The 21,626-nt window shown below is 38.3% G+C and overlaps 1 protein-coding gene across 2 annotated transcripts in view; it reads right to left on the bottom strand.

Moving 5' to 3' along the window:
• LOC134790945 (zinc finger protein Gfi-1b) overlaps window positions 1-21,626 on the bottom strand; it is a 91,375-nt gene that overhangs the window by 62,747 nt on the left and 7,002 nt on the right. For both annotated transcript variants that reach the window (XM_063761966.1, XM_063761965.1), the window contains exon 2: window positions 2,285-2,401. In XM_063761966.1, the coding sequence (XP_063618036.1) occupies window positions 2,285-2,401 (117 nt within the window). The remainder of the gene's footprint in view (window positions 1-2,284; window positions 2,402-21,626) is intronic.

Below are 21,626 nucleotides of genomic sequence, written 5' to 3' on the forward strand. Positions count from 1 at the left end.
TAGTGTTGATTTTTAGGCCATACTGTTGAAGTGCATCATTCAATTTTTCAAGCATTATTTGAAGGTCATCGAGGTTTTCAGCCAGAAGAACAGTATCATCGGCATAGCGTATGTTATTTATAAGCTTACCGTTGACACGAATGCCCAGGTCGAGATCCTCAAGTGCCAATTTGAAAATAGTCTCCGAGTAAATGTTAAATAAACAGGGTGAGAGAATGCATCCCTGTCTCACACCTTTTTCTCTCGATCTCATGAATGACGAAATAAAATAAAAAAAAATGATCACAAGACTTTAGAAGATTATGCCCAGTTCTTGTGGTTACCTTTTGACTGCATTTTAACATCAGTTTCGTGTTGACATATTATTGCATTGTCATAGGAATTACCTACGGAAGAACTTCAAATTTCAACTGAATCAGACAACGGAAAAAAAAAAAAAAAAAAAAAAAAAAAACGGAAAGTGGTTTAAATTTAATTTACAAGATTTGGAGCAAACAAATGCTAAATAAAAGTGTGTAAAAATGGGACACGAAGTCTACCTGCGAGACTTGACAATCTTCCATCCGAATAAATCAATACGCCTCAAAACCGCCGATACGATTCGTTTTTAACGGATTCCTCGAAGTCACGAGGACACAAACACACAAACAGACCAACGGTGTTATCTTGTATTAATGTTTGCTTACATGTGTACACATGTCCAACTCGGATTTACAAGACGAGGGCATGAATACGCAGGTACGGTTAGAAAAAAAAATGGTTGCCTGTAAAGTCCACGATAATTTTGCGTGATAACGTCATAAGAAAACATTACCTTACATTACGTCACGTTACCATGGAGATCCGTCCACAACGTTACTATGGAGATTTGTCCACAACGTGACACTTTTTCGTGCATGCTACCGGTGTTCATCGATTAATAAGACGTTATCACGTCAAAAAGAAAATTATTGCTTAATTCGGAATTGTGACCAACTTCTTCGTTTGTGTCATCAATTTTATAATTATGCTGCACCCCGATGACTTCTGTTTCAGTGATGACAAAATCGTCTTTATTTTATAATCTTTCTATCATAAGATCATAACAGAGTAGGTACAGTTAAGTATCCTAAGTATGGAAGTCTAACAATAGCTCAAAACTGGCCCCGTCGCTGGCAATGTAGTACCTATATAATTACTTAGTACGTCGACTTAAAAAACCCATGAAATAAAACTATCTGACTATCGTGGTAACCGAAGACAGTATAAAAAAAGCAGTTCAAAATAAAAATATTTTTTTATGTTGTCATTGATTGGCCTTAAATTAATTTGATCCGTTCTGAACACAAACTGAAAACTGTTTCTTGTCATTTAATTGTCATTATTTCACACTTTCCGTAAAAGTTACAAAATCAATATATATTTATCGAAACTCCAGGTATTGCACACCGTACCTTATCGCGCGCTATCCAAAATTCATGTTCGATACAAAAATTACAACTATCATAACACGACTATTTAAACTGGCGATAAGTTATCGCGCTTTTGTCGATGCCGCCTGTAAATCAAAGCCATAAAACAAGCGTAATTTCGCCAGCGATAGGCTCTGACGGGCCACTGATAAGTGATAAGGTAGAGATAGTGTCACGCCGAAATCTGAAGCCGTGGGATTTGGTGGATATTGAATATTGTGACGTTGGGGATTGGTCACGTTGGCAAATTACTGTCTATATAGTTGTTAAACAATCTGGATATATTTATGAAAAAAGCACAAATGAGAGTCCAAAACCCCTTAAGGATGACTCACGTTAGACCGGGCCATGTCCGGGCCGGAGCTTTCTATGGAAAGAATCACGTGATTGCCTGTCATGTCATAGAAAAGTAAGCGCCGGTAGCTCCGGCCCGGTCTAACGTGAGTCATCCTTTATTCCTCTTCTCTTCTTCTTTTCTTTCTCTTTTTTATTTTTAATAAGGAAATATCCTTCGCGCAACACCGGGAATGGAACGGGACGTGTTGGAAGCCGGTGTTGCTCGAAAGAAATGCCCCTCAAACTTTTCCACAAGTTATTTGAACAAATCACAGAATGATGAAATAAGTTACATATACTAAGGAGAAGGCTGCTAGAGATTTATAAAGGAGGTCTTGATCGGGTAATGGACTTTGCACATATTTTATGAAAGAATTAGGTACTTCGCGACTTGTTCGATGTAACACACACACACGAGAAGGCCATACTAGATTTTCCAGAGGACCCATGATGACCTTTAAGTACTGAACTCACACCCATATCATAAATATTCTTACCTCTGATAGGATAGACATCATGGTGTGAAGGAGGAGATACCCTCGGCTCCGGTCGAGGAACTGGTGACCAGGTGTTTTGGCCTAGGCTGTTCCGAAGAGCCTCACTCGCTAGTATTCCTGTTAACAAAAAGAACGAATTAGTAAACTGGTAGCATGCAACACGAAAAGACTAAGGTCGGTGCCAATAAGAATTTGATCTTACCGAATTATGGACAAATCAAATAATATTGCATTGGTGCTACCATTAGAGAAAAATAAGCCATATTAAGATTGAAGGTACCATTCTACTCGAGAAATTCTAGTAGTGACCCTCGGGTCCAGGTGATCTAGTCTGGGGGTAAGCTGTCGAACTCACGACCTCCGGTATAGATGCAAACACCTTTGATTACCAGCGGTTCCAAACATCAATTAATAATACATCAAAGCAGCGACATGCGTGGCAGAGGACATTTATTTGGTTCCAATTTTGTTCCAATTACTCTTAGCATGCAAACTATTGATTTGGACCGATCAGTCAAACTGACAATTTTAATCAGAGATTATTTTCCTCATTTAAGTGGCACGCAATACTGTGTCATATCACATCTGTCATTAAACGGACATATTTAAGTGTATTTTAAAGATATACGAGTATATATTTTTATTCTGAAAACTTTATACCTAACCTAACCCTTATAAAAATAAACCTTGTAATTTTGGATGTACAATAAGCAAAAGCTTACACATCTATACATATTTGTATGCAGAGATGCTAAGCATAGTAACTTTGGTGACAGAACTAGAAAATATTTAGCCATATATGACGTTCAAGACCCCTATATATCATATTTTTCTTCCAAGATTTAATTTGTAAACAGATGAAAACATTCTTCAGTTATAAAGAAAGTAGCCGCTATCGCCGTCATAACAATTTCGCATTTAAACACTTCAGAGAAATGAGTCTCGTGATTATGATCGCAGATGCAGACAGACGTCTCAGCGATATATCCAATTGAATGTCCGTCCGAAGTGTCTTGATTTGTGTCGCGCCCTCGGTTGGACCCTTTACAGCTGATCTTAATGGTCTTGATTTATTTGTAGATATGCAACACGTGATCTTGTAATGTGAAGTTTGTTTCGACTTTGTGATCAGTGGCGTAGCGTGAACTAATAGATTAGATTAGATTAGATTCATTTATTTCTAGTCAACCTTCTGTCTGTCACTTTGCACAGCGATATTTTTGGCTTATTTTTCAAATTATACATGGCTCTAGATGCCTAAAACTGCTTTTATTTTATCAAAAAACACCAGATTACTGTGCAATAGTGTGGGCAGGCCCAGTACTGAACAAATAATAACATATCTTTTTGTTTCAGACGTTGTGGTCTTGCACGGCTACGTCGTGTCGCCCTGACGGCCGATGTCAACGTCTACAACGAACTATATATTGTATTTCTAGTGAATCTTGTTATTTTATCTTTAAGTTTTTTGTGCTTTAATTACTGCTGTGTAGTTCCGGTAAGTGGATGCATGCCGCAACTCAATCAGGCGATGGCACGCCATATCCAAATTTTAATTGTGTACAATGCGATAACTCTTTTAAAACGCAGAGAGGCCTCAATATTCATATTTCCAAAAAACACCGTCTTTGTATCAGCCAAAATGACGCCGGTCTAAATTTAGGCCCATCCCTTTTGACCACCCCCCTTTCTGACCATCCAAATTCTATCCCTTTCCATTTACACCTTAGCGAACTTAAAAATAATGTGCCCGTTATTAAAAGAGTTCCGCGCGGCGCCAGGATCACAGTCGCTAAACACCTTTCAGGCCTACTTACAAAATGTGTGGAAAATAATCAAATTGATGATTGGCATAATCTTTTCCTTTTCTCATTCAAAACCCTTCATGCCAAGAAGGATAAGACAATTTCTTTAACACAAAAAATCAAAAACAATTGCGTTTCGAATACAACTCCACACATTTCTCGACCTTCTGGATGTAGCTCATCCACTTTCAATAGAACTAAATTAATTGAAAGCAAAATTAGCGACGGCGATCTTAAAGGTGCCGCTCGTCTTCTTTTCACAAACGACATGCTATCGCCAGATACTCCCGATACCCTCTCGGCCTTACGATCTAAACATCCCCCGGCTCCTTCAGTACCACACTCGTTTGCCCCACCTACAGCTGACCAGGCCTGCCTCCAAATCGAAGGCAAAGACGTTATTGACGCCATATTTTCTTTCAAAGCCGGTTCGGCGGCCGGCCTGGATGGGATCTCGCCCCAACATTTGAAAGATCTTATTTCTCATTCCGTGGGCGACGCAGGTGAGCAGCTTGTCTGTTCCCTTACTAAATTAATAAATTTTATGTTTTCAGGCAAAATTAACACTAATATCGTCCCGATTCTATACGGGGCAAACCTGATCGCCCTAACCAAAAAGGACGGAGGGGTGAGACCCATTGCGGTGGGGTCAACTTTACGACGTCTGGCTTCAAAAATTGCGGTTAGACACATTAGATCAAAATTACAATCCCTTTTTGAACCAATACAGCTAGGTTTCGGCACGAAAGGTGGGTGCGAGGCAGCCGTCCATGCCCTAAGGACCTACCTTTCACTCGATGATTGCGAAATTGTTGTCAAAATTGACGTTAAAAATGCTTTTAATTCGGTTAGTAGAGACACCTTGCTGACAGAAGTTAAGGACAAAATTCCGGAACTATACAATTACCTTTTCTTTTGCTATTCAGACTCATCTAAATGAATGTACAAGTCACATGAATTATCTTCCGAGGTTGGCTGTCAGCAGGGTGACCCTCTCGGGCCAGCAATTTTTAGTTTGGCTATAAATCCAATTATCAAAAATTTAAAATCAAAATTCAATGTGTGGTACTTAGATGACGGAACCCTAGGAGGTGACGTGAATACTGTACTCTCTGATTTGTCTTTTATTAAGAGTAGTTTCGAAAATATTGGTTTAGAACTGAATTTCAGTAAATGCGAACTCTTTATTCAAAAATCTTCTTGTACTTTGACCAACTTACAACCCAAATTTGACGATCTGACTCCCAATATCAAATCAGTAGACAAGTATTCTCTTTGCCTCCTGGGTTCTCCTATATTCGAAGAATCTTTTCCCGATTATATTTCTAACTCCATAACTAAATTCAAAAGTCACACGGATCGCTTACTCGAAATTAGCCCTCATTATGCTCTTGTGATTCTTAAATTCTGCCTTTTTGTCCCTAAATTTACGTATGTGCTCCGCTGTTGTCCTTTCTGGAAACATCAAAATTTATTGTCACCCATAGATGATTTGATCAAAATTAGTTTAGAAACGATTCTAAACATTCAGCTAAGTGAGCCTTCCTGGTCTCAAGCGTCCCTCCCCATTCGGTTTGGAGGTTTAGGAATTCGCAAAATTTCCAGTGTGGCTTCCCCAGCCTTTTTGGCGTCCACTCATAGCACGTCTGGTCTCATTGGAAATATCTTAAGGGCTTTGCCCACAAACTGTGAGATTGCGGGCTTTGAGGACGCCAAAATGCTTTTAAAATTGCTTGCCCAGGCAAACAATTTCCAGACAACCCAAATTCACAAAGGAGTTGGGATAATGTTTACTGTGATTTAACTTACAATACTCTCCTAAACAACTGTACAGGTCCAGACCGCGCGAGGCTTTTGGCGGTCGGAGCCCGGGAAGCCAGTTACTGGCTACATGCCCATCCTTCGCCCAATACTGGTACTTTCTTGGATCCGGCCTCCCTTAGACTGGCGACTGGTTTGCGACTCGGGGTTTCGGTGTGTACGCCACACATATGCTCTTGTGGCACGGACGTGGACCGACTGGGACACCACGGATTATCTTGTCAAAAAAGTGCAGGCCGTTTTTCGAGACATGCGTCGCTTAATGACATAGTCCGTCGGTCTCTTGCCACCATCAATGTGCCTGCTCTTCTTGAGCCGACTGGCATTATCAGAGATGATGGTAAGAGGCCCGATGGAGTGTCCTTAGTTCCTTGGAGCTTGGGACGGATGTTGGTGTGGGATGCTACCTGCGTAGACACACTGGCACCGTCCCACCTCCAACGGACTACTGTAAAAGCGGGCGGAGCGGCGGAAAGCGCCGAAATTCTAAAACGTAACAAATATAAGAGCCTCGGTAGAGAGTACCATTTTGTACCATTTGGTGTTGAAACTCTAGGTCCATGGGGTCCCAGCGCGCATAAGTTGTTCGCAGAAATCGCGAAGCGTCTGGTTGACGTAACTGGTGACCGAAGAGCTGGCGGCTACCTCGCACAACGTATCAGCATTGCGATACAGCGAGGAAATGCCGCCAGCATCCTTGGTACAATGCCTCAAGGGCCTATTTTAGATTTAAGCTAGTTATTAATTTCGTTTAGTAGTACCACTGTATATATATTGTATGTAAATAAATGTTTACTAGTTTATTTCTTGTTGTAAATATACATTAAATTTCACACGTCAAAATAGAATGCATTTCACAAAAAGATCGTCACAACAAAAAATATCAATAATAATAATCTAAAAACAATAAAATAACAGTAATACAATATAAAACGACTTTCTATAAAATAGAAAAGAGTAGGTAAAATGTAAAAATCAGTCAAATTATAAAGAATATAAAAAATAAAAATGTCCAAAAATAATAATAAAAATATTTAAAAAATATGACTAGCCTAGGTAATGTCTAAAGGTCAAAATTAATATATTACAATAATAGGAAATGTATGTCAATTGTTACTAATTTATAAAAATTAAAATATACTTATTAAAAAATTAAATAGTCAAGATTTTATTCTTTATATTCTTTGACAGAATAGAGGGTTTTATTTGATAAAAGTTCCTTCAATCGGCGTAGCCGTAGGCGAAGTCGCATCTACGACTCTTCGAGGCCCTTTTCTTTCAATGTACCTGAAGGGGCCTCGCGGGAGGCCCCGCTTGGGACGCAAGGCCGTGGGCGACGGCCCACTTCGCCCACGCCTAGCTACGCCACTGTTTGTGATCGTTTTAGATTTTTCTTCAAGGGTTCAAAGGGATATATAATCGAGATTACAAAAAACTTAATTAAACTTTAATAAAAACACGCGAAAAGGAAGGCGGAAAAGATGTAAGTAGAATAAAGGACGACTCACGTTAGACCGGGCCGTGTCCGGGCCGGAGCTTCCGGCGCTTACTTTTCTATGACATCACAGGCGATCACGTGATGCTTTCTGTAGAAAACGATGGGCCGGAAGCTCCGGCCCGGACACGGCCCGGTCTAACGTGAGTCATCCTTAAGAATGAAGTTTTCAATGACCCGAGAGAAGGTATTCTGGAGGCAATATACATTAATATTAAAGAAAATGTTTTATCAGTATTAAGTATGAAAATTAATGACTTAAAAATTACCCTTTAAGTACATTCCACCAAACTTATGTAATCTTAAAATCAAATCGTTAACACGTGATGGAAAAAGGATTACATGAGGATTATAGATATAACATTTCCTAATCAAAACATCTCTTGAAAATCCAAACGAATTATGTTCGAAGTAAATTACATACTAACTTCAACCTTAGTATGTTATCTTAAGGTCTTTTTTCAAATACTTTATGTTTTAAATACAAGTTAATCACAGTATTTGTTTTGCAAGTATCGTTTGTAATTAGTTATATCTGAGATCGGTTTCAAAAGTATATAGGTACAATGAAAAAAATATCAGCAGTGGAAATTACTCCATAAATCCTCCGATTAATCAAGATATTGGGTTTTACTCTAGGTATTTTATAGTACACCTTCTGTTTAGCTTATGCTTTTAAAATTATTTTTAAAATTAGCGATGTTACAAGTGGTAAGTTCATAAAAATAAATTAAAATTTTCTTGATCGGCCAAGTTCCAACACCGTCCGATATGTAAAATCGATATACATTTATTTGCGTGTCACAACTAGCAATGTACAAATTGCAGAACATTCCCAAAAAGCGGAAACGTTCTCGAGAATGTTCTCAGAACATTCTGCAACATGGAAATTTATTGTTCCGCCATCTTGGATTTTTTCCAATTTTTTTTTTGTCATAGGAATCTAGAGGCCTCTATTTCCCGCCATGCCAAATCTCAGCGAGCTCGGACCAAAAAATTAAAAAAATTAAAAAGAAAGTCGGCCATTTTGATATTTTTTTATGCAGTTTGTTTTGTCTCGGGGCCCTCTATGACATTTGATCGAGCACCCCCCACCTATAGCGCACCGTTTAAAAGTTGCCATACAAAATAGAAGTGGCCAGTTTTCCCGCAATTGTAGCATTTTTCCAAAAAAAAATATTTCATAGGTATCTAGGGGACCCCGAGATTCTGTGACCAAAATTTCAGCGCGCTAGGACAAACTTAAAAAAATTAAAAAAAAAAGTCGGCCATATTGAAAAAAACATGGCCGCGTCAAAAACTGCCAGGGTCCCTCTATGACATTTGGTCGAGCACCTTCCACCTAGGTCTGACCGTTTGGCCGGGCCGTCATACATTTTTCTGACCGGAAGCGGTAGACCAAAAGTCGGAATTTTCTGGGGGTAAGGATACTACACCTAAACTATCGTGAATATTCATGGTATAAACTACGATAAATAAATAAATTCTCGTTCTCGAGAACATTCTCAGAAGTTACCGAGAAATTCTCATGTGGAAAGTTTCGCAACTTTGGAAAGTTCTCGTGCATGCATTGCTAGTCACAACTATATCTTACACCTTTAAACGGACAATTCTTGTATATATAGGTATATATTTCGGGGATCTCGGAAACGGCTCTAACGATTTCGATGAATTTGCTATATGGGGGTGTTCGGCAGCGAAAAATTGATCTAGGCCTTATCTTTGGGAAAACGCACATTTTTTATTTTTTATATGTTTTCCGAGCCAAGCTCGGTCTCCCAGATATTGTTCCTTTATAGGCATATCGTATTCACTCTCTATAACCTTGTAAACAAATCGTCGTTATGAATCACGAACGTACAGTCCATCACAATTATGTCAAGCAGGCTATTTGGCACTTAAAGCTATAGGGCAGTTGGCGCCACCGAATCGCTGTCTTCCGCCCGCCGGCACGGATTGTCTTGCCCGGCTTCCTGCGCGTGCTTCAATTCAAATCGACTTATAATATGAGCGAATTTAAGAATACTATTCGAAGAGCCAGAACAGCTCGTGCAATCGAGTCTCCCTGGACATGTGTAGGAAAAATAATGTGATATTTATGTTGTTTTTGGTGAAGGAAAACAAGTAACATGACCTGCATTCATTTGCATGAAATCTAAAGGTGAGACAAAGTCTCCTATCCTCACTGAAGTTAGGTAATAATCAGGGCCTCCTTGAGAGTACTAGTATTACCTGTGTCCAGCAGTGGGACATATAGCTCATACAGTTGATGAGAGTAAGAAGAAATCATGAGTATTAATATGAATAATATGACATATGAATGGGATTAATAACCCTCTGCAAGGCTTAAGATGTAAAAGCCGAGAGACATTTGCAATCTAAGTTTGTTTTTGACAAATTCATAAATAAGACATCTAAAAGAAGAATACAGAAAAATATGATTTGTGTTGTCGTTAATGCATAATTAGATATTATTGGGATTTTTAAATTACCAGTAGAGTCTAGACAGACTAAAATGCTAGTTGCGGATGTGTCACACATCCTTGACACCCATTGCATTTCTGTCACTAATCCCAAAATTAACACAATACCGCCATTTTACAGGCCAATCAAACCGTCTAATAATAGATCCTGGCCGCATCAATTAGGAACAGTTAACTTTCTATTTATAGATAATTGAGTCACAGCTGGGTATCAAAAATTTTGAGATAACGGAATATTAGAAAAATGTACGGTTTTAGAAACTAAGTACAAAGGATAACCAGATGAGATAGGATACGTATTATATTTTCCAAATTGCTTTAAGAAACCTAATACATTTCAATTAACACATTGATTGATAACACTAGAAATACCTCATGCAAATCATTCGATAAGATGAAATTTTGTTCATAAACCTGCATTTTTCCCATTTTTGAATTTAGTTTGACTTGTATGAAGTGATTACTTAATGCAATCGAAAAGTAAGAAATAATTTTTAGAAATTTCATCTAGAGTTGCAATTTAAAAAAAAATCCCTAAATTGTCTAAGGGTTTATTTTCCCGTAGTGGTACCTAATATACCTCTTAAATATGTAGTTGGTAGGTATTGTTCGAATTCTTCTCAAATAAATCCTTTTTTTGTGTCAAATTTTGTTTGTCCGCCTGTTCTAGTCTATGGTTAAAAAACAAAGCCAGCCGAATGGCGCCAGCGGAATCAATGGCCGGCGTCCGGCGCTCGTCACAATTGCCGCTGACAACGCCAATTGGACATCGCTTCCTGTGCCAGTGCAAGTCATGAGCTGACTGCTGTGTGAACTGTTTACTTGACAATATCACAACCACTACTAATCTGGATATGTTCAGTCGGAAGTGAAATCATTTGGCAACACCCACACAAATGTAACATTTCGGTTAAATTTTTTGGCGATGTTGAGAAATATAAAATTTTACCATGACATTGCGAAGAGCAGAATGGAAAAAGTTGTAAGGTATGTTAAACGAAAAAAATTGTAAAAAATGTGAAATAAGTAAATAAATAACTAACGAAGAAACTAGTCGAAAAAGATAAACAGAAACCAGAAGTCAGAAAAGTTGCTAGATATTGAAAAGGATCCACGGGTTAATCGAATACAATATCCTACAACTTTAAATAATGCTATAATTTTACATTTTTTTACTAATCAATAAATATTTTTATAATAAGACTGATATCTTTATATTTACTCGAATACTTGTAAAAAAATTATTACTAGACCTTTGCCATTTGTGTTTATTTACGATGTGCTTGTGTTTTAAACCACTTCCGAGATTCTCGTGCTGATTCTTAGTGTCCAAATTTAACTGGGATTTACTGTCACCGTCTCCCTGGTCAATCGGGAGGATATTGAGGATTTCCTTCCTTCGGCACCGTTACATATGAGCTAGATTCGCCTACACATCCCGTTTGAACGACCTAGGGATCGACACGGCACGCGCCGTGGTGAAACGAATAGGTGTAAAATTTTAACTCGCTGTTTATTTCGAGGCTCAATATGTTAACTTATTAATACCTAATATTTCTGTTTGTTAGAAAAAGACAAAATTTAACAGAGGTTTAATAGAGGTTGCTTAAGTTTTATGAATAAGGGGGTAAGACTGAAGGAAATGCTGAACGTAAAAATTAAAAAGATTATTTCGCGAAAGTTTAAACAAATGTGTAAATTCCTTTCAATAACACAAATATTATAAATGCAATTGAATATTGTCAGCCACAAAGGAGGCCAATAAATAATAGTGCATCGCAACAATCGATCGTGATTGAATCGTCACTCGTCGATTACACTTTAATCGAATCAACTCGAGCGAGGGGCGCCAGGCGACTACCCTCTAATTAGTATTATTGTTTTTAGTGAGGTGATAGGGTTGATTAATAAGGGTTATATTTATGAGTAAATGTGTGACGCACTTCTTTGTTACGAATTTATTAAATTTTAAACGTACTTTGTTAAACATTAGTGAAATAAAGTTACGTGTTAATGTGAAATCAGCCGAGTACAGTTTGAGGAAAGGATTTACATCTAATCTAGGAATTAGTATTTATTATTACGAAATAAGCATAGCGTTATATCCATAGTTAGGCTATTTAAACGCTGGTGTGTAATTTGTAACAATTTGTTATTATTTTTGTACACATTCACGCCAGTTTTTCTTTTGTGTGTCAATTTGAAGGTATAAACACTTTAAACAATACCATCAATTGAATAACCGTTGTAAAAGAAAGTAGATTAAAGAGAGTTAATAAAATATGTAGTAAGACGTCAATGTCTGACTGTTTGAAATATAAAAAAAAAATGTTTGCAACGATTCAAGTTAGTCTCTAAGTTCGAATGTTATTGTATAGTTACCTGCAATACTATTCGAAGACCGCAAAAATATGTGACACGTTCTTATAGCTCTACAATTAAGATCGTGTCAGATATTTTTGCGGTATTCGAAGAATAACCTATTATTGCAGGTGACTGTAACTCATAAATACATATCGACGTCTATGCAATCTCCTGCATTACAGCATTTACAGCCACCTACCAAGAGTTATCAAGATGAAAGACGCCGCGGGTCACCAATTAGTACCCAGAAGACAATACCGTCTTTACGATCAATGGACCCGATCCATTCACTTATTATTGGATCGAATCGGTCATCGAGTGAATGGACAATGGGACAACGATTAACTATTTGCGGCTTGAATGAACGATTTGTAAACGAATGGTTTTCTTGACATGTTTAAATGCTTGTTCTTCTTTTTACGTAGGTAATGAACATGTAACAACATTTTGGTATTTTTTAAAAAGTATCGTTTCCTTGTTTAGAAGCGCTTGCTTAGAATTGATAATTTTCTACTTAGAATCGATGTCAATAAGGATATTGATACAAAAATCAGTCGAAATGATCATTTTAAATTGTAGAAAGTACGTGGCGAAAACAACGTATTTATCCAAAATTATATTTTTCCTTTTCGTATATATCACCTTTCCTTTTTTGAAAAAATCTTGATTGCCACTACTTTTGACTACTACAGCTGTACAGTGTTCAGAGGAATGGGACCGCCAAAGCGTCTCGCATTGAACTCCCGCGCAGCAAGCTCAATGCGCTTATTAATCCCAATCAATATACTCAGCAATCCGAGTGTCGTGTTACCGCCTGGGTGGTATCGGCATCGGCTTGCCGTCTACCGGAAACTGTGGCCGCTTGAACTTGTATTTCTTCTAACAAATGTTCAGCTTGAGAATCAATAAGACCTTATCAACAAAACCAATCTTTAACTAACTAACTACTAAATAACTAACTGTTTTGGCTCAGCGATACAAAGAGAATCTTGGCCTCCGAAACGAGAGCATGCCACCTGTCTCGATCCTGCGCAACTTCCTGCCAGTTACTGACGCGAAGCTGAAGCAGATCCGCCGTCACACCGTCTTCCCACTCCCAGCGATACCTGGGCCGACCCACCGGACCAAAACCAATTTTTGGAGAATGTAATTGGGAATGGCGCACAAACAAAACAGATGTAATTTTTTGCACATCATAAAACCAAAGATGATATACTGATAGGTCTGATAGGTAATCTATCAAGGCTGTAGAAAAAGTAGATAGCCAATATTTGTGTCAGAGACACTTAAGTAAACGGACATCCATGACATTTGAAATAAGTGGATGAAAAAATATTGATAATAAGAATACTTGTACAAAACCCGTCTTCTCTTATTTACAAACATTCCCAAAGTACTGATGTTAAATTTAAATAAGTTTCAAACATTAGAAATCAGTAACAACTTCAAAATAACGAATTTTATCAACTGGCATTTGGCCTAAAACGCAATTAGATTCAAAAGAAACATTGTCCTTTATCAAATTCTCAGTAAAACACAGCTAGGTACATTAACAAGAACTGTTATCGTGGTGACAGGCAGTCTACGGAGCGCTGTTATCGCCACTGTGCTGTGTGCTCCACAGAGCACAGTGGGTCTTTCTTACAGTTGCATCGGCGGAGGCACGCGGTGTCATGAGGTCACAGCTTCCTGAGTTCAGATTATTTGCGGAATGTCACTTTTTGGAATGTCTTTGTTTTCTTGTCCAACACTATGTTTCTACATTGAGTAGGTAGGTTAGTTAATGAGTTGATTATAAGAAAGACACAAGCCGTCTTATTTAAAATTTTTAGATATCGACTATTTAGTCGTATGTCGATTTCTTTGTTAAAGCCACCAACCCGTTGTTTTTGACCCGCTGAATCCTCACACGCGAAATCCGCGTTTAAACTCACTCCTACACATTATAATTAGTAGGAGAAAGTGCCTGGTAACTTCAAGGAGTTCAGACCAAAAACTGATTATATTTTCGTGTCAATTCATATGGACAAATATCAGGACCATAAAGTACCTACGCCTATGACCTTATTAGATTGCTCCTAGCGATTATTTTTGTCGAATTAAAACTATCAACTTTAATTAACGTAGCGTTCATATGTACAAATTAGAGGAAGTTACTAATTACGCTGTTCACTCGATTTGGTTTGGCTAACGCTTCTAATCGACACTTACTGTATGTATGTAGGTATATTATGTAATATGTAATTCTTTAGTGTTGGGAAAGTTAGATTGAAATGGACAATACAGTAAGCGGGGAATTTAACCTAAGCACAGAATAAATATATATGGATTAGTACTACTGTACAGAAAGGGCACTTCCTAATAAACCGAAGTTTGACAGCGATTCAAGGACGAATCATGCTGTCCCTTTCTAATGTATGGCACTATCCCTTTCGGCTATTTAGGCTTATCAAAATTCAAGTCATTATTATCTTATCTGTGGTCGGGCACGCAAAGGGACGTCAAGTTGTGTCAACCCTAATAATTGCTCGGAGCAATGCTGAGCTGAACGGAGCCGAGAAAGCCCGGAAGGAGGAGTGCAGGAGTGTCTAGGATTTAAGCAGCAGTACAAGGTAAGAAGCAGTGTAGGCGTTAGATCAGGACCTAAGCAACTCTTTCTTGGGTAGACAGGGAACTACACAATCATGTGAGTTTTATAAAATAAAAAACCGGCCAAGTGCGAGTCGGACTCGCACACGAAGGCTTCCGTACCATTATCTATAAAAACGGTCACCCATCCAAGTACTGACCCCGCCCGACGTTGCTTAACTTCGGTCAAAAATCACGTTTGTTGTATGGGAGCCCCACTTAAAATCTTTATTTTATTCTGTTTTTAGTATTTGTTGTTATAGCGGCAACAGAAATACATCATCTGTGAAAATTTCAGCTGTCTAGCTATCACAGATCACGAGATACAGCCCGGTGTCAGACGGACGGACGGACGGACGGACGGACAGCGGAGTCTTAGTAATAGGGTCCCGTTTTACCCTTTGGGTACGGAACCCTAAAAAGAAAGAAAGCATTTGGCATCCGTTTCCCCAATATCATTACTTTAAAGTTGTGTTGCTATGACAACAGACATCAGAAAGGAGACACCTTGACACCAGGATACACCTTTGTACCGCCACGAAAAAAATCCATAACCGTTTCTTAAATCTGTTTGTCATCTCAGAAGTGACTGTTCTTGAAGATGCATTTGGATCAATCGACCAAGTTAGCCTATAAAGCAGTTCTCACGACCGAGCCGCCCACGCCGCTTCCTCGCCGTGGGGTCAATCATGCGCGGGCGACGATTTTAGACCGATTTCAGGTAAAGTGGCTTTGGGATTTGAGTCGTTTAAAAAACTGGTCTCATTTTCAACTTTTTGCAAGTAGTTTTCCGGCGATTCTGTACGTCTTCTTTCTTGTTTGACCTGTATATTAGAAGAATCAACATGTTATGGATTTATTTCAGGTGAGCTTTTGAGGTTATTTTTATTTTCTTTCTCTAATTACGAAACGCCCGCATTGCTCCATCATATTACATTAGAGTTCCTCCAGGACGTACATTTAAAAAATTCTCACTTTAATTAAGAATGATTAAGATTGCTGGAAACATTTGGGATATACCCACTTTCCCAATGTGCTTTGGATAGTGAACATTACGATTTCATATGGGAATAACCCAAAAATTTGAGCCAGATTTTCTGGCTCTTAGGTCCACTATTCTTAAGGTTGCTTTAACACTCTCACAACAGTTTCTATAGTTGGATATATTAAACATTTAAAAGAAAAGAAAAACTATAGTTATAGCAATATAGCTAATGCAAACATTAGCCGAGATGACAATCTTTGATAGGAAACGCAAATCGAAACTTTAAAAAAATGTATGGAAATAGATGACTTTTTGTAGCATTTGTCATCTCGATACTTTTTTTATACGTTTGGCGTTTTTCGATATACGTCATCTTGGCTAGACTGATTACTAGTACAAACATACATTCTAAGACAGTCCATAGTACACTTACCATCTAGATTTCTAGATTCTAGGCACTACGTCCTCCTGATCCGATCAGATTAACCGTCAGGCAGACCAATAAACTAGACAAGCAAACTGGAGCAGTTCCCACGGCCGCCCACAGCATTAGTCACGCAGCTTGTCATCTGCTACTTTAATTGACCCGAGTGAGGTCTACTAGCAAATTGAATCGTGGTTCTATAGTCTGCGAGTAGTGTGTGAATACGGCCGGCCTTGGCAAAGGATTTTTCGTTATGAATGGGCCTGTTATGGTGAATTATTGGTGTCACGGTTGCCATGCAAATTAATTTAGAGATGTGTGAATTTTTTATAAGCGAGAATGGCAAATGTGACTACCGCCTGTAATGTTCTTTGTTGACCACTTCAAATTAGGTACGTGGCAGGCTGATATGTAGGTAATAATATGATTGTAATGTGAAGAGTTCACAAGTTAAACATGAAATAAATAGTAGGTATATCAGATTATAGTACCTACGCGTAAACTACTGTATTCTTCAATTGTAGGTATTCGAAAGTGTAAAAAGCTCTTATTGAGTCTTTGCTTTCGCATTCTTTATTCTTTTGAGTTAGATCTTAATCCTGTCTAAATGGCACGAAATGCAAAATAAATGGAACTCTAAACAAAAAGATTGATTCATAAGGTTGTGCGACATTGAATGTGTTCCAGACCTTCATGCAAAAAATAAATGAATAATATGTATGAAACTCCATATAAAAAGATTAATTCGTGGTGCTGATTGCCGTGCGATCGCGGAGCGGGTTAAGAGGTGTTAATTGTGCAGATTGAATGTTTTCAGGGCGGAATCTCAATTGAACGCAATTGTTTCTTTGCCGTTTTCGCTGTGAGTGTGCTGTGCTGGGGTTTGACGAGCGAGTTTTATAAATAATGTTCAGACGAAAATCGCAACGCTTGCTGCATTGTTGACATTTGAATTGACAAGATCAAGTCTAAAGTCTGGGCTGGCCACTATTTCGCTATACAGTGAGGAAATACGGCCAGCCTTCTGGGCACCCTGCCCGTTGACGGCGATTTAGGCCAAATTTTCTACCTATAGGTTAAGTATTTAGTATGTTTTATTATGTTTGTTTTTGTTTATTTCATAGTTTTAATAAATAATTTAGTCTGAAGTCTTAGTGTTGGGTTACCTCGATTTTTGTTATCGGATATTTAATTGGACCGAACGCGTTTTTTTGCAATACCATTTTGTTGTTAAATACGCGATGAACGCTGCGTGCGACAGGGTCGCCATGCGATAATGGTACCCGGAGGATAGCAAAGAACCATTCCCGAATAAATGCGTTAATAATTTACTACTATTACCTACCTTACCTTATCTTACCTGAGCAAACACATAAGCACACATGCACATACATAAGGAGGCGAGAGATTGAAAATTGAATTTTTTTAAGTCGCAAAATTTGGGAAATTTTTTGTTAGTACCTATATATCATTTGAAATGTTTTCCAACTATTCCGATGACAAAATACAGGACACACTTAGCCCCACAAGATGGTAATCATAATTAATATATGTCCCACTCTGAGCCCAGTTTTTATGGCGATAAATAAACAGATTGTTAAGTGCGAATAATAAAATCACATATGATACTAATGCCCGTGCGACTGGACCAATTGGGGTCAAAGTCGTAAAGAAGATAGAATTACATTTTGCGCTTCGCACTTCAGACCTTCAGCGTATCAATATACTCGACCTGGGGCCGATTGCATAACAAACTACAACTAATATTACAAGCGGAACTCCTTATTTAATAAGTGAAATTAGAAAAGGAGTTCCGCTTGTAATATTAGTTGTAGTTTGTTATGCAATCGGCCCCTGGTAATATTCATACATGTTTAAAAAACTGTATATATGTAGTTTGAAAATGGAAAAGGTTCCCGGTGTAGGTAGAAGTATACGTATAATTTACTCAAGTTGACAAGGAATTAATGAATGTTTGAACCCAACCGCTGTCCAGTACACCATTGCCATACAACATACGAGTATTTAAGAAAATTAACACTTCAGGTGGCATGTAGGTATACATGATTTTAGAGATTTTGGAATTGTGACTTTTTGTTAAATACATATTAAACAAACATTCCCGCTGGGAAAGTTTGCAACTCGTAGCGTTTAGAGACACGTCTTATTTCGGCTGAATTAGATGTAAAACGTGCTATGAACGTGATTATAATATGTACGTGATAAATGTCATAATATTCTGTTGAATTGTACCGAAAAGCTAAAATGTTATAAGACAGCGTCCATCTCTCAAGTATGGACCGGTAATACGTCACGCGAGATATGATGTGAAAACTACGAGAGTGCCATTGTAGATTTTTAATAGAAACCTCTATATAAAAACTAAAGACAAATCCTTTTCTAAATTAGCAATGACCTTGAAAGCAGATATTTTTGCACTTCTATGTCCTGCCACATTTTTGCTAGTTGTGACTGACTAATATTTATCGGCCGCCAAAGCCCGTAAAAGTACCGTGGCATAGACAATCAATCCAATTGGTGGTCATGATTCATTAGAGCGGCCGCTCTGAAGTGCCGGCGGCGGAAGATTCTAATGAGGTTAAGATTTAATGTCAAATCGTGGGTGAGTCAGGTTGGGCAATAGGCAGTGGGTATACACTGGCCACTGTCATTATGTTCGGGAAAATACTATACCTACTACTATTATGTAGCTATAGCTGGCTTCTAAACAAATCTTTAAAAAAACCGGACAAGTGCGAGTCAGACTCGCCCACTGAGGGTTCCGTACTTTTTAGTATTTGTTTAGCGGCAACAGAAATACATCACCTGTGAAAATGTCAACTGTCTACCTATCACGGTTCATGAGACAGCCTGGTGACAGACAGACAGACAGACGGACAGAGGGACAGTGGAGTTAGTAATAGGGTCCCGTTTTTACCCTTTGGGTACAGAACCCTAAAAATATGAAGATGTAGTCTTCAGACGCAGCTAAAGAAGGAGTCGAAGGTACAGTTATACGGTTACTAGTATGGTGGTCTTTATCTACGCCGTAGCGTGATAATGACAAAATATGTCAGTTTCTATCAAGGGTGTTATATATTTACAGTTGCCTTGTCACGTGAATAACGATATATCCATCATACGCTCAGGATAGTTAAGATGATACTAGGATAGTTAAGATCAGGTCATTAAGAAAAGGCGCAAAAGAAATACCAGAATATCGCTATCTTTTCAGGCGTGGCAAGATAAGTTCATGGGGGCTCTGAGCGCTTCTCAATCTATCGTATTGATAAGACAAAAGACAACACGGCGACATATTAGTGACAATATTCTGGTTTTGTGACGGTGACGGCAAGCGTAACACAAAAGCGTCGAAAAATCGATAAAACCGGGTACAGACAGAACAGGGTAAATCTGTTAACGTGCGAAAGTCATTGTAAATTCCGTGTCCGGAAAGATTCTGGGTCATTATCCTAATGGGGCACACGCGGCAATCCCTTCAGATGAGACTTCAACGGATTAATTATTTATATCTGTGGCGGAGCGCATGATTACATGATTACGATTTAAGAGCTTTGTCAACGCGTGGGGTGACACATTTATTTTGGAGCAAGCAAATTTTTTTATTCATTATGTTCAATCTCTACACAGGGCCGGATTTCTGCCTAGGCACACAAGGCCCGGGTTTCGGGCCAGGCAATCTAGCAATAGTTTTGAGATGTAGAGGGCACCCTAAATTTCTAGTACCATACCAAGTGCCTAGGGGCCCTAGGTTTCTAAATCCGAGCCTGTCTCTACATTCGCATTAGATTTGAAAATGTTTTTGATATTGTTTTTAATACTTGCTCGCGCTTACTGATACGCGAAAGGCACTACTAGTCGTCTCATATGGCATTTATTAAGATCGAAGTTGAGATTATAAATTAGAATCATCTTCCTTTATAAGGAGTGTACTGTTGGTACAATAAACAGATTAATAATGCTTGCCAATAGCAGTCGAAAAGAAAGAAAGTTCTTTAAAAATGCCAATGAGTTGTAGCTGAAAAATCAGCGATTATTAATCTGTGAATTATCTTTTTCTATGGAAAGAAAAGAAAAAAGAGGAAACTGCAAGGTTGAATTTCAGAATCCCTTTGTAGCTTTTTATTTTACGTTATTGGTGCAAATGGCGCAATAAGTTTCTTATTTCTCAAGCTTAATTGTAATTAGTTCGCTAATAAGCAGGGACCGAATACCGGTATTTTCATACAAATTAACCGGTATTCAATTTCGGTATCTTGGTTGTTTATTTTTGCACTTAATTTAGCAAATCTGATCAATCATTATCCTTACCTAAATACTATAATATCAAAGAAATAATGGGAAAGCTATGGGATATTTCGATTTTTAGTTATACCAATTTACCATTTGTCCGCACAAAACGATTTGCCTCGTCTTTTTTGGTAAGGACGGCCAAGGAATAGAATGGGCTACCGTCATCTGTAGGTATTCCCTGAGAAATACGACCTCGGTCTCTTTAAAGCTAGAGTTAATGGGCTATTACTGATCCGGTGAGCTCCATCTTAGGCTCTGTCTTCACTTTTCATCAGGTGTGACTAGAGCCAATCGCCGATCAGTTTATAATAAAAAAAACCGTTAACGTTCCCTGTATTAGTAATAAGTTTATTCCATACATGTATCTTGAGTGTGGGAACCGGACGTCGGATGTAGCCAAGGACTTGCGATTTAATTGTCGTTTTGTCGCGACACATGTGCGATCAAAATAAACTGTTAAGTAACGTAGCTGCTGGGGCTCTGTTCGATTTGTTTTAATCAATGCTTGTGGCATTAAGTCTTAAAGGCGACTGGCTAACTGTAGCATTTGAACATTACCCCAAAACACTTTGATTTAACACCAATTTTAACGTTAATTTGTATAATATACTCATACTTACGTACAATACGTTTTATGTAGAAAGGTGTTGTTTTTGTATGTGTCGACCCAAAAATCCACATTTCGATTACCCAAACTAGTCTCGGTCCCAATTAGGTCGAATAATCGAGGTTTTACTGTATATTAGGCGCGACTTAACATATCGAGTCGCGGCAAGTTGTGCTACACGTTTAACTGGGGTATGTGTTCATTACAAAATCACTTTACAATTGAATTTTAGAAAAAATACTGATTACCAACTTTAACACAACATTAATTCAATACTACGCAACATAATTCGACGCATGTCACAGTACAATGTAATCAGTAGCGTAAATCATACACGTCGCAAATGTCGCAGCACAAAGATTGGCAGTAGCGTAAATCGGTTACCGTAATCGCACTACGCGCCGGTAATCCGGTTA

The sequence above is a fragment of the Cydia splendana genome, chromosome 5 (genome assembly GCF_910591565.1).
Source record: "Cydia splendana chromosome 5, ilCydSple1.2, whole genome shotgun sequence".
NCBI lineage: Eukaryota > Metazoa > Arthropoda > Insecta > Lepidoptera > Tortricidae > Cydia > Cydia splendana.